Genomic DNA, 13,013 nt, shown 5'->3' with positions numbered 1-13,013 from the left:
TCACCAAATCAGGCACAGCCTGATCCCTGTCACCAAACCAGGCACAGCCTGATCCCGTCACCAAACCAGGCACAGCCTGATCCCGTCACCAAACCAGGCACAGCCTGATCCCATCACCAAACCAGGCACAAGCTGACCCTGTCACCAAACCAGGCACAGCTTGATCCTGTCACCAAACCAGGCACAAGCTGACCCTGTCACCAAACCAGGCACAGCTTGATCCTGTCACCAAACCAGGCACAAGCTGACCCTGTCACCAAATCAGGCACAGCCTGATCCCTGTCACCAAACCAGGCAGAGCCTCATCCCTGTCACCAAACCAGGCAGAGCCCGACCCCTGTCACCAAACCAGGCACGGCCTGACCCCCGTCACCAAACCAGGCAGAAGCTGATCCCAATCAGCAAATCAGGCAGAACAATCCCAGCCAGGCCAGGGGACAGTGGCATTTTCCCAGTGCCAGCCAGAGCACCTCTAGCTGAGAAGACAAACAGCTTGGTTCCTTGGGCACGTCCTTTCCTGCTCTGTCATTCCCTGGGAACACGAGAGACTACGCTTAAGAAGCTGCATCAGTTTCAGATGTTGGTGCACCTCATTAATCAAAAGACATCCTTTTGGAAGGCAGTTGATTGCAGCTGAGGCACAGAAGTGCTTACACCTCAGCATCCCTAGTGCCTGCAGGAGGGAAGAAAAACAGGGAAAAGACCTTTAGTGCTCTCCCTGGCTCAGTTCACATTATCTAATCTACGGGAGCATTGGAAAAATAAAATTTATTTCCCCACAAAAGCTCATTCCGTTAGAAATTGTGATGAAAATAATAATATTAAATTATATTTGCACTGTGGAGTATTTGGAATGAGTCACAGGCAGTCTGGCTGGGCCAGGAGGTGGGAGTAGAAGAGGAGCAGGTAGAACATATGGGAGAAAGGATTCAGGAGAGGCAAACAAAGATGAGGAAGCATGTGCTGTGTGTGTGCTTGGTGGAGTCACTGCTGAGCAGCATTTCCTTGCCGTGGAGCTGCAGGAACGTCCTGCTGCTCTGCATGGCACAGTCACCTCTGGCCAGTGGCTCCTGCAGGGGAAAAGGGGAATAATTGCTCCCAAAGCAGAAGCACGGAGGTGAGGTGGGGATTTCCTCCCTGCCTGCCGTGGGCATTCCTCGCTGTGCTCAGCCTCCCTGCCTGCGCAGTTCACGTGGTTTCCTTCTTCTAGCAGGTAGGATTTGCAATGTCTGAAACAACAAACATTCTAGAAAGCCTCAGATGCTGAACCTCTGCAAAAATATACACCAAAATCTCTCAGACGGCCAAACAGATTCTTCGTTTTACTCCAGTGGTTTCACAGGCTCGGCTCTAGGAACTATTTGAACCACTTTATCAATCTAGAAGCTTTTTAAACAGAATAAACAGCCATTCCCAAAGAAGCACAGGAAGGGCTGATTGCCACCTCTTTCCCTCTTTTTCCCCCAGAAAAACCCTCACAAATGTCAAAAGGTAGGGAAATGCCTAATTGTAGCCGTGTTCCCCCCCGCTGCTTTTGCCTCGCTTACAGGCGGTGCCCTGTGCGCAGCAGTGAGGGGTAGCAGCGTTCCCAGCCGGAGCTGTTTCCCCAGCAGCCTGGGCGGGCAGTGCTGACTCAGGAGCCCCCCGGGAAGTGGGGTTCCCCCGCCGCGGGGAGAGCCCACGCAGCCCGCCCTGCCAGCCCAGCCTCCCGCGGGCCAGCGGCGGAGCTCGCCCAGATGCAGCTGCCTTTACTGCTTCGGTTTTGGATGACTTCTCCTCATCCAACCCCGCAGGAGAGCAATAGTACCGACAGCCAGGGAAGAAGGGTCCTTCCAAACCTCCGGACGCTGCGGACGGGGGCAAAGGCAGCGTATTCCCGGCAGGCAAACTTCTGCTAGGGAGCACAGGCACTCCCCAGCCCCTGTTTTGCATGCGAGTGAGATTTTCAAGGTGAACCGCTGGTTTTCATTTAGATTTGGGTTCGCCCCTTTCCACAAAACCCCCCGTGCCTTCACAAGCAAACCTGCCCCCAGCAGCCACACCTCCGGGCGGAGCAGGGAGCGCCCGCATCCGAGAGAAAAAGGAACATTCTCGCTCCTATTTATTTACTTTGTCATGTTTACGATGCTGCTGTTGATAAGCTGGCGGCAGCCCGGCGGCCGCGGCCGCTAAGGCGGGGCGGGCCCGGGGTCCGGCGCTGCCCGGTGCCCGCAGCGCGGTGCCCGCAGCGCCCGGGGCGCGGTGCCCGCGGCGGCGGCAGCAGAGCCCCGCGGTTGCCGGGCGTTGCCCCTTTAAGAAGCCCGGGTGCTGTCTCAGGTAGGCTGAGCCTGTGCGCTGTAGTCGCTCCTATGGCAACCCAATAGAATGGGATCGCTTCATGAATATTCCCAGGAGCAGGGGCTGCATGAGGAATAAGTGATGACAGTGATGTAAGCAAGCAGTGGCCGCTGCAGGTTGCAGTTCATTGTGTTATTGGCCGGCAGGTTGAGGAGTTTGAGGCTTGAGCTTCGCTTTCCGGATGATGTCTGCCCGCCGGGAGCCACGGCACATTTGCATCTCGAAGCCAACATGGCAAGGCGGCTGCTGCCGCCGCTGCCGCCCTCCCTCGCCTTCCAGCCAGAAGTGTGTGGCTCTCCTCTAGACTACTTGCCCAGTGCTCAGCATCTGAGCAGACAGGGATTGCAGTGACACTCACCAAGGGGAGACAAGCAGCAAGTAGCCAAATCGGGACAACGGAGGAGAAGGGGGAGCTTTTTGCCTTCCCTTTTTTTTTTTTTCTTCTTTCCTTTTTTTTTTTTCCCTTTTATTTTCCCTCATTCCCTTCCTTTCTGGATGCAGAGCCCGTGTTTTGATGCAGAGCCTGTGGATGCCACAGCCTGGTAAGAAGATGACACGCCAGTCCCTGGTCCCCCGTGCCCCGTGAGCCGGGGGCAGGGGCCTGGGGGTAGTGCCGGTTCCCCTCGCTGTCCCCTCGCAGCAGCAGCAGCAGCGGCGGCCATGGACAAGCTGCCCCCCTCCATGCGCAAGAGGCTCTACAGCCTGCCCCAGCAGATCGGACCCAAGGCGTCGATCATGGACGAGGAGGATGATAGCGACAAGGACACCCGCAGGAAAAGCATCAGGCTCAAGCCACTGCCTTCGCCCTCTGCTGGGAGCACCCGGGCCCTCGGGGGAGACCCCAGCCGAGGGGGAGACCCCGGCCTGCTGGAGACAGAGGCCGGCGGCAAGGGCGCCAAGACCAGCACCAACGGGGACTGCCGCCGCTTCAAAGGGAGCCTGTCCTCGCTCACCAGCAGGCACCTCCACGACGCGGCCGAGGAGAAGCGGCTCATCGGCGGCGAGGGGGAGCCGGCCTCTCCCGGGGAGGACAAGAGTCCCCCCGGCAGCGGGGAGCTGGAGCAGGGGCTGCCCCCACCGCCCGCCTCCCCCCCGGAGCCCCAGCAGCCGCCCCCCCGGGCCTGCTCCTCGACCTCCATCAAAGTGGAGGGAGGTGGAGGGTGCGACCAGATCACCCCAGATGAGGAGCAGAGGCTCGGCCAGGCCGGTTTCATGCAGAGGCAGTTCGGGGCCATGCTCCAGCCGGGGGTCAACAAATTCTCCTTGAGGATGTTTGGCAGCCAGAAGGCCGTGGAGAGGGAGCAGGAAAGAGTTAAGTCTGCCGGGTTCTGGATCATCCATCCCTACAGCGACTTCAGGTACACCCCCCTTTCCAACCCCCCCCTTTCCCCGGCCCACTCCAAAACCACTGGCCAGCCCCTTCCCATGCCACCTCCCACCCCAACAGAACTTTCCTGGGTCATTTCCTAGCCAGAGGAGCTGGAGGATGCAGCCAAGATCTGCTCCATTCAAACAAGCTGCAGGTTTCCTTTACATTTCACCTTAATTTTAGTGTCCCCACAGTATTAGTAATTTTAAATTGTTTTAAAATCAGTCGTCTTCAGGTTTTTATAATGGAAAGGGTTTCTTTAAGTTCGTTGTAAATGGGGAAAAACTGTTCCCACCTGATGCACAACTTTAGATCTCTGATCTTAACTAGTCCTGCATCTCCACGGATGCTCTGCCTGATTGATGTTTCCCGTTTTCACACCTCCAAGTCCTCTCCCTGCTCCTTCCCAAGAGTTAGGCAGGGATGTTTCTGCTGTGTAGGCGTCTTACTGCAGCATGTCTTTTCAGGATTTGGGATGTGCAGGGGATGGCAGGTTCATTAACAAGGTTCTCAGCAGAGAAAGAGCCTCTTTTGTATCTGTGCATCCTCATTAGCAAAATGAGGTTGGATTGGGAATAGTTAACACTGACTTTGCCAAAGTAATGGCTTGCTCTCACTCCACACCAACATTTCCGTGCAGGTTAATAAGGAAATGAACTTGGAAACCCTAGAGCCAGTTTTGGTCAAGTCCTGTACAGTCCTGCATAGAGGGGCTGCGTTTGGGCATTTCTGAGCAAAGTGCTGTCTGCTGCACAGGTGAACTGTCCTCTGCAATATGCGTGTAAAGCACTGCAATCAATAATTAATTACTGAGTGCAATCAATGGCTAAGGTTTATTGCTTCAGCTTTAATTACAACGGGCTTACATCTCACATTTAAAAGCACACGGGAGAAGAATATTATTCAAACATACCTTTGTCACACGATGTGATTTTATTGAATGTGTGCGCTCTGCAAGGAACCATGCATGATTCCCACAAATACAGTTAGTGAGATAATTGCAGGAAGGAGTTTCGGGGTGGATTTGGCCTCCCAAAGGCAGGAATGACAGAAACCTCTTGACACCACCTATTAGGGATTTAGCAAGCAGCCCACATGCTTAGCAGATTCAGCACTGGCACTGACCAGATTCCTTGATATTTGCTTGGATTAACAAATGTTATTAGAAGGCTCTGTGAGTTGGAAGACTGCACTGTCATTTAAATTCAGTGCATTCAAGTGTCCCAAGCACACAGCTGACTGAGCTTAGGAGGGTTTCCAGCAGCTACAGCATGATGCAGAGTCCTTGCAAGCACAGCCTTACCCAATCCCACACTGGAACCAGGAGGAAATTGCTTCCCAGTGAGACTGACCAAGTAATAGCTCCCAAACACTGAAATGTGAGAATGAGCAGCTTTCAAAAGAACAAAACCAGTTTCATACTCTCAGCCATATTTGCAGTATTTGCCATGAGTCTGGAGTTTAACTGCCGTGTTTTCTTGGGTTATTCTAGCAAGGCGTGCTCTGCGTGTCGCACCCTCAGGAAATTTGGGGTTTAGTCTGTGTGGATCTGGAGTTAGGCAAAAGCAGTGTTCAGCTTCCATATCCTTCTGTCTCTGTAGTGGGTTTATTTCCTTCCATATCTGTGCCTGTTTTCAGCACAGTACCAGCCTGGCAAACTTCAGCAGCAGGAGATGAGGTAACCACCTTGCCCAAGGTGAGATGTACCCAAGAGTTTGGGATTTTAAGCTTCCTACAGAACCAGAGCTTATTCTGTAAGGTGGTGAGGTAACTTTTCCTTCCTGAGGCACTTGGCTATGGGGCCACTCCAGCCTTGCCCAAGGTAATGGAGTCTGCTGGCAAGCCCTGGCTCCCCGAGCCAGATGACGGCACGGAGCTGCTGGCGCTGAGCTGTTTGTGCCTGCAGAGCTCTGTGGGTCCATGGGTGGCTCCTGGTGTTAATAACAGCCCCTGCCCTGACAGAGCTGGGAAGGCACACGGAGCTGCTGTCTGTACCCTGGGGCACACTCCAGGTGGGCTGGTTTCCTTCTGAGCGGGTGTAGGAGCCCAGCCCAGCAGCAGGGGCTGTGTCCCTGCTGTCCCCCTGGGCCCGGGCAGTAGGATGAGTGTCTGGAGCCATGTGCCAAGGCCAGGAGGAGCTGGATGCACCACTGCCTGCTCCAGGGGGGATATTTCCGGGGAGGTTTTGTTCACCCCTGTTTCTAGGTCACCTGCAGCAGATCTGTTTGGATAGGAGTGCTGCTTAGAGCGTGGGCTTCCATGGAAAGTGACCCGTGGACAATGGCTGCCTTGAAGGGGAAGAGTGGGAGCTTTCCCACCTTCTGTTTGGGCTTTGTGTTCCCTCTTGCCCTCTGCTAAAGCATCTCTCTTGGAAACAGCTCCCGTGAATATGGCTAACATTTTTTGACCTCTGGAATGCAGCAGATTGCACCAAAGAGCAGATCTTATCAAAATATTTGCAAGAGCCGTATCTGTGCCCCAAAGGAGGGTGTCGTGTGCTCGGGGAATTACGCAGCGCAATTGCTGACTGCTCCGTGTTCCGGCCGCCTGCGGATCCCGGAGCCTCGGGATCCCGGAGGCTCCATTATCCCGCCCTTGGCTGGCACCAAGGCTGTGTGGCAGCGTTTGCCGGTCAAGTTTCAAGCGAGGAAAGGTTTAGACCCCGAGCTGGCTTTGTGTGCCTGTGGAGGAAGCTGCCTGCCCTCCGTGAGCGAGGTGCATCTCCCGGCTCCAGGGCTCCAGCCCTCGTGACTGCCGGGCAGCTGGAGCTGGGAAGTTTGCGTGGAACGCTCCAGGCCGATGCGCTGCCGTGCAATGACATTGGTGCGCTTCCCCACTCCACGGAGTCGCTGCTCCTTTGCACTCTGCTTCCAGAGGAGTTGCTGATTTGGAATAGAACTGAGGCTTTCATCATTGTCTCATTAAATTACCATTTTAGCATCTAACAGGGCTAATTCCAGTGGCAAATCTATGACCCTCCAAGAGTAAAACAAATTAATATAGATTCAGGCTCTGTTGATCTCTGCTTTTAGTCCATTGTGAGGGGAAAAGACATCAAATGACCTTTATAAAAATCAAGCTCAGCGCCCCTGAGTACTCCTGACTAATGCAGTGGGCTGGTTCTAGAAGCACTTACAAGGTGTCTTAGCAATTTCTAATGAAAATTAAGAACCCTGGCTCCTGTTCTGAGGTGCAGATGTGTGTGCTGGCAGCTGGAGTTCATTTGCATCTGTGGTTGATTGCACATCAGTGCAGAGCCACGCCGTATTTCCTAGATCAAGATTTATCTGTGACTTTGAAAGCTCTTCCACTCGGAGACAGAATTGTATTTTATTGCTTAGAGGAAGCATTGATCCAGTACAATTGGTTTAATAAAAAAATTCCAAACAAACAATGATCTGTCTAGTTCGTAGCTGACTGAAGCATATGGTTGGAGCTGCTGCCCAGAATTGCTTGCAAAAAAAGAGTAGCGTGCTGCTTTTAGAAAGACCTGAGAACAGATACACTATCTGAGGGCCCAAAATAGTCCCGGCAGTGGATGTAAATAGAACTGCACATTATTCACTGCCCAGTAATCTATTAACTTCCTCACAGTGAAGAGAAGCTGCTGTCTCTCTGAAAACAATGGCAAGCATTCTGCTCGACAGCAGACCCAACTACAGATTTTAGAATTCTTCTTTTCACTGCTCTCCATTACTTGTAATACTTGTGTGCAAACAGATCCTTTCTTTGGTTTGCTTCCTCTGCCGGTGCTCCCTGGCTGCTGGGACCCTGGGGAGCTTTCTGTGGCAGTACAAACCAGGTGCTCAGGTGGGAGGTATAAGGGGAAAGCACAAAATCACTGCTTCCCTTCGTGCTGCAGTGTCCCTCAGCCTCCCTTCTCGGGGGGAATCAGTGGGATTTACTAATTATAGTCCTAAGAACTGAACCCAGTAGCACTGTGGGATGGAGCAGAAATGGAGGGATATGTTTACCTTTCCCACTCTGCTGAGCAGACCTGATTTCCAGTGCCTCTCTGAGCACGCTGTTCTCACCAGGAAGCGTTTCCCCGTGCTTCAGAAGGATAAACCATTTGTGGAGAGTCTGACTTTGGCAGCTCCCTTGGGTGAGGGTTGCTCCCTGCTCTCGGGCAATAATGGCCTTTTGTCCATCTCCTGCCCAAAGTGCTGCTCCTTGTGCTGCCCTCCCTCCGCTCCTGCCCACGCCCAAACGCTGAGTCCCTGACTTGCCCTTTGCTCCAAGCGCCCGGCACGGAGCACTTGGGAGTTGTGGCTCAGGGAAAGGGCAGGGAGCGGTGGCTTTGGTGGCAGGACCTGTGCCTGCCATTGGACTCCAACAGGAGTGCCAGCAGGCTGGGTTTGGAGGGGGCAGCTCCCAGGCTTAGCTCCCTTCTCCTCCTCTTTGTGGTGATGGTGTGTCCCTGGGGTGGCAGGGGGACACTGCACGTGGAGATTGGAGACAGATCCCACTGCCTTTGCTGCAGAGAACTTCCCAGCCAGCTCCCAGGGCACTTTGCTGGGGCAGAACAAGGGGGTCCCAAAGGAATCATGCAGATCCATGATTCTGCTGAACACATGGATTGGGTCCCTCTTGTCTTCGGTGGACTTGCAGCCATGGCTTTGTGACGGTGAGCTAAGGGAGTGAAACTCCTGCATCCATACATCCCATGCCCATATGCAAGGCAGGCTTTGTGCCCCAGCTCACTTGTCAGGAGGCAGAGGATAAATAATCCCACAGCAGACAGTCCATGTGGGAGCCCAGCTCTTTGTAGGAAGCACGTTCACATGCCTGAGCTGGAAAACAGGAAGGCCTCACTCAGTAAAGGCAGCACCTCAGTGGGTCACCATGGTAAAATATTTTAGGGTTAATATTACAGTATTTTCACGTGGAGAAAATGAGATAAAATAGCATAAATAAATAGTAAAGCAAGCATTGAGATTTAACAAAGAATGGTTAAGATTTTTGCATAAACTTAAGCCAGGCCCTTCATACCAGTCTCTGCCAGCAGATGAAGACATTATCTCTCCCACAGAAGCTCCTCCCTCAGTACACTCAGGGATGGCTCCTTTGAGAAAAACAATTTAATGTTTTTTCTCAATCTCTTAATGTAAGATAACATATTTATTATATCTTATTCAGATCCTGATGTGAAAAAAAAAGATTAATTTTCTCACGGCTTTACAAAATATTCACTATGCTAACAACAAATGCTCAGTTCACTTCCTGACAGCAAGGAAATACCATCATTCCCAGGTTCTAGTGAGGTGGCACAGCCTGGTGGGGATTGAGGTGAAAGCATCTCTGACCTGGGTGTGATGGAACTGAGCCCAGTTGTGCAGAGCAGGAGGCCTCACACAGCATCCCCTGGGCCAGAGCTCAGCCCTGCAGGGAAGGGGCCATCCCTGGCACTCAGAAGGGCTGATGAGGCCTGTGTGAGGAGCCGTGGGTGCCTCGAGAGGACTGGGCACATTCTGGTTTGGACCATTTCTTAGGCTGGCTCTGTGAGCAGCCAGACTGGGAAATGGGCCCATCCCTCCCACCCTCTTCCCAAGCCTCCGCTCCTTGTTGGTTTGTCTGTTGTTATAGCAAAGAATAATCACTGCTGTAAACAATGACATGGTGTTCTCTCCCGTCCTCACTCAGAGTGTTATTGCAGTTACAGTTTGGGATTGAGCTCCTTGCCTGACACTTCTGCAGGAGCTTTCTGGCAGAGGGGGAGGCTCCGGGGCTCTGCTCACCTGCCCTGGCCATCACACCCCCCCTGCAGCTCCTCCTCTCTTCCACTGCAAACCAGGCTGGCCAAGAAATGGGCTCCTACAGGAAATCCCCTCCTGCACACCCCTGCCCCAAGCCCACCCTCCCACCTTGGAGGAGGCAGGAATTCTCTGGGAAGCACTGCTTTGATCCATGTCCTGACTGTAACAGCACAGCCAGACTCCTGTCTGCTGTTTCCTACCCCGAGCTTCTGACTTTGCAGTCTGATTCTTAATGCAGTGTTTTGTACAGTTGTTAGGGTTTTCAGAACAACTCGGATATCCCTTTGGCATATCTCTGGGTTCATTAGCAGGTGTGGAGCTGTTCAAGGCTGCGCTGCACTGCCCTCTGCTCTGAATGAAGCAGTGCCTGTAGCAGGGAGCTACAGCAAAGGAAAGATGCTGCACCACATTCCAGGGCTACTCCAGGCTCCAAAGGAAACACATTCTGCCTGTTATAACTCCCTGCTTGTTTTCTCTTTCTCACCTTCAGCCCCACTCTCTCCAACCTGTTGTCGTCCCCATCTCTCACTTGAAGTTTGTGTTTCTCATCCCACCAGTGCCAACTCCATTTTCTAGGCTCCTCGTGGCGATCTCCACCTGGTTTGCAGTAACACCTCTCCCCCTCACCCCTTGCCATGTTCCAGTGTGTTGGGTTGGCATTTACTCAGTCCACTTCCAATCTCCGTCCTTATCCTTCAGCTTTTTCCCTGGGTGGGTCTCTCCAAATCAATTCCTTCTCCTCCTACATATTCTTTGTTTCTGTTGTCCTTCTGACACTTCCAACAATCTCAGTTTTCTCCATCCCCTTCCTGACTTAAGAATGGATCATTTTTCCCAGTAATTTAAAACCCTCCCACATTATCCTTCTCCTTATCCTTGGACACTGCCAATGTTTAAACAAAAGCTACCCATTTTCTAGTTTTTAAACTTGAAAGATCTCAATCCTCAGACCTGAGCATTTAACATGATGAATTTGTCTGGAAGCACAACCTCCACTTCAGGAGAATGAAACAGATTTTATTTGAAGGAAAAATGTGGTTTCTGAGGGTAAAACCCACAGAGTCAGTGTAGGACTTTTGCAGCACTATTTTAAGGAGGTAAACTTGGGGTTTCAATCCAGTCTTACTCTGGTTAGGTAACTGTGCTAGTGCTTTCTGTGGCACTGAGGTTTTTTCTGCTCTAGAGTCACTGCTGCTGCACTGAAATCCATTTATTATACAGATAAAAGAGTGATCTTTGTCTGGAGATAACATAGTGTCATTTTAGCTTGAAACCATTGAAATTTGTCTTTGTTTCTGATGTGTTATGAGCATCTCATTAGCAAGCCCATGAATCCTTCAGTTTGCTCTCAAAACCAACTATCTGAGCTCTCATCTGTGCCAGAGCAGAGATTTCCTCCTTTCTCTTATTTTTGAAAGCTGTGTTGGTGCCAAGGCAGTTATAGGTCAATTGAGTTATTGTTGGTTCTAATTGGCACTCTAACAAGCTATTAAATCAATTTACCTACAGATGAATGTCACTCAAAAAGCAAGGTGCCAGCTCCTTTTGAGAACTTCAAAAAGCCCATTTCCACTGTTGAGTGTGAGGGAAAGGTCAGGCTGCAGGGAAGTGGCTACTTGAGATTTGCCCCCAAAGTGTTTGTGCCACGGGCTCTGTGGCTGAGCACAGGCCGGGCTGTGAGGAGGGATAAGAGCATTCCCAGAACTCAATTAAGAACATCAGCAGCTCTGACAGATCTTGCATGCCTTGCTGGGTGTGTAACGAAGCATGGTTCCATGTGGAAGGATCCAGGTGCTGTCCTCCCCCTCACAGGTGTGTGTCCCACGTGCTTTCCTGTGGCTGTGCACGCAGGTGCAGTGTCCGCAACCATCTTTCAAGCCAGACAGTCCCCAGCTGGTGACATCATTGCCTTTTGAGTGTTTGGAGATTCAGGAGATTTCCTGAAGAGTCAGAGTCATTATGGTGAACAGAGTTGATTTAAGTTCCTTTCTGAAGGAACGTTTGGATGACCTCTCCCCCCAGCAGCACTGCAGAGCTCATCCCCACGGAGCTGAGCGCTCCTTGGCTGTAAACCTGTCACTCCTGAGCCTGCAGGGCAGGACGAGGGCTCTTACCCAGGCATCCCTGGCAGTGCAAAGTCCAAGCTGCTGTCCAGGATGAGCATGAGGAGTGCTCAGGCCCCTGGAGCGGGCTGGGCTTTGCTGAGGCTCAGGGCAGAGCAGGATGCAGCTTGGCTCCGTGCAGCTCTGCAGTGCTGACAGCACCGAGCCCGGGTTTGTCAGCAGGCACAGCACTCAGGACTCCAGAAACACAGCAGAGGGAGCAGATGTGTCCTGGGCTAGCAAGGTGCTCTTAGAGAGACCTTTTCCTGCCCCTTTTCCATGCTGAATGCTTTGCTAGCTGGAAAGTCCCTTTCCCAGCTGGAATTATTCATTGTGTGCGGTATCAAATGTGGTCATTGCGTGCCTGGTGTTAGCACCAGGCTGGAGGAAAAGCAGCCTCTTATCTCCCGAGGAGATGCTGCAGGCAGCGGGGGAAGACAGAGCCGTGAGAGCAAAGCAGATGAGCAGCCAAGGGGGAATTCCAAGGTCAGCTTGAGGGCCCACCACTTCCACGTTCCAGGGGCACAGCAGCTTCCCCAGCCATGCACGAGAGCTAATCTCATTTGCGGTGACTCGTCCAAATGTGCTAATTAAGGATTTAACTCGCGGCCTCTTTGGATGGAGAGGTTGTCTCTGTGTGTGCATCCATTGTTCCAGAGCTCAGAGGCAGGAGAGGAGCTGCAGGTTGCCAGCTGATTCGCTGCAGGAGCTCTAACTCCTGGTTTTTCCTTGTCACAGCAGTGCTCGGGGTGTTTGTGAGTGCAGGCAGTCAGGAGCTGTGCAGGGAGTAGCTGGAAACGGCAGGGAAAGTTGCGTTTTTGGGGTCTCCCCTCCTTTATTCCCATTGTGATGGGCTCCTTTGCTGCTGTGGCTGCAGCACAGCTCTCCTCCCTCATCCCACTGTGAACGGGAAGCACAGGAACTCTCCTCCTGGAGTCGCTTCTGCTCCTGGGCAGAACCTGGGCACTGTTACAGTGTGATCCTCATCCCGCATGAGCACAGGGAGGGCATGGAAAACCCTGGCAAACCCGGGGAGATCCATTTGGATGTGCTGGCTGTGGGAAAGCAGCGTCTGGCAGTTATCAGCTCTTGGGAGGAGATAACAGCTGCATTCCGGAGGCTGGGGGACTCCACTCCACAAATCCTGGCCTTCCCAGTGGCGTCAGGGCGAGGGGCTCGCTCAGCTCTGCACTGACATCTCTCAGCAGGGCACTTGTGGGGGCACTGGGGGCAGAGGAGCCCCTCCCTGTGCCCCGTTGTGCCCAGGTGCAGAGCCAGCTCAGGGACACCCCAGCCCTGCATTGGGCACAGCTGGGCAGTGCCAGCCTCACTCCTGCCATGCCTGGGCCAGCTCTCCCAGCAGCCCAGGAGATAAAAGATAATGATGCCTGGCTCCATGCAGCTTTTTTAACAATAGCAAACCCCCTTTCATTAAGCACAAATTCTTAA

General features: G+C 52.7%; 1 protein-coding gene across 2 annotated transcripts in view; it reads left to right on the top strand.

Moving 5' to 3' along the window:
• Positions 1–2,228: 2,228 nt before the first annotated feature.
• Positions 2,229–13,013, top strand: part of HCN4 (hyperpolarization activated cyclic nucleotide gated potassium channel 4) — a 103,721-nt gene continuing 92,936 nt past the window's right edge. The window contains exons 1-2 of one of the 2 annotated variants that reach the window (XM_038146746.1): positions 2,229–2,316; positions 2,484–3,695. In XM_038146746.1, coding sequence (XP_038002674.1) covers positions 2,998–3,695 — 698 coding nt within the window. In that variant the 5' untranslated portion in view covers positions 2,229–2,316; positions 2,484–2,997. Of the gene's footprint in view, positions 2,317–2,483; positions 3,696–13,013 lie in introns of those variants that run through there. The other variant, XM_038146747.1, reaches the window with a different exon arrangement.

The sequence above is a fragment of the Motacilla alba genome, chromosome 10 (genome assembly GCF_015832195.1).
Source record: "Motacilla alba alba isolate MOTALB_02 chromosome 10, Motacilla_alba_V1.0_pri, whole genome shotgun sequence".
NCBI classification, from domain to species: domain Eukaryota; kingdom Metazoa; phylum Chordata; class Aves; order Passeriformes; family Motacillidae; genus Motacilla; species Motacilla alba.
The sequence above is the reverse complement of the archived record's forward strand: the minus strand, read 5'-3'. Positions and strand labels throughout refer to the sequence as shown.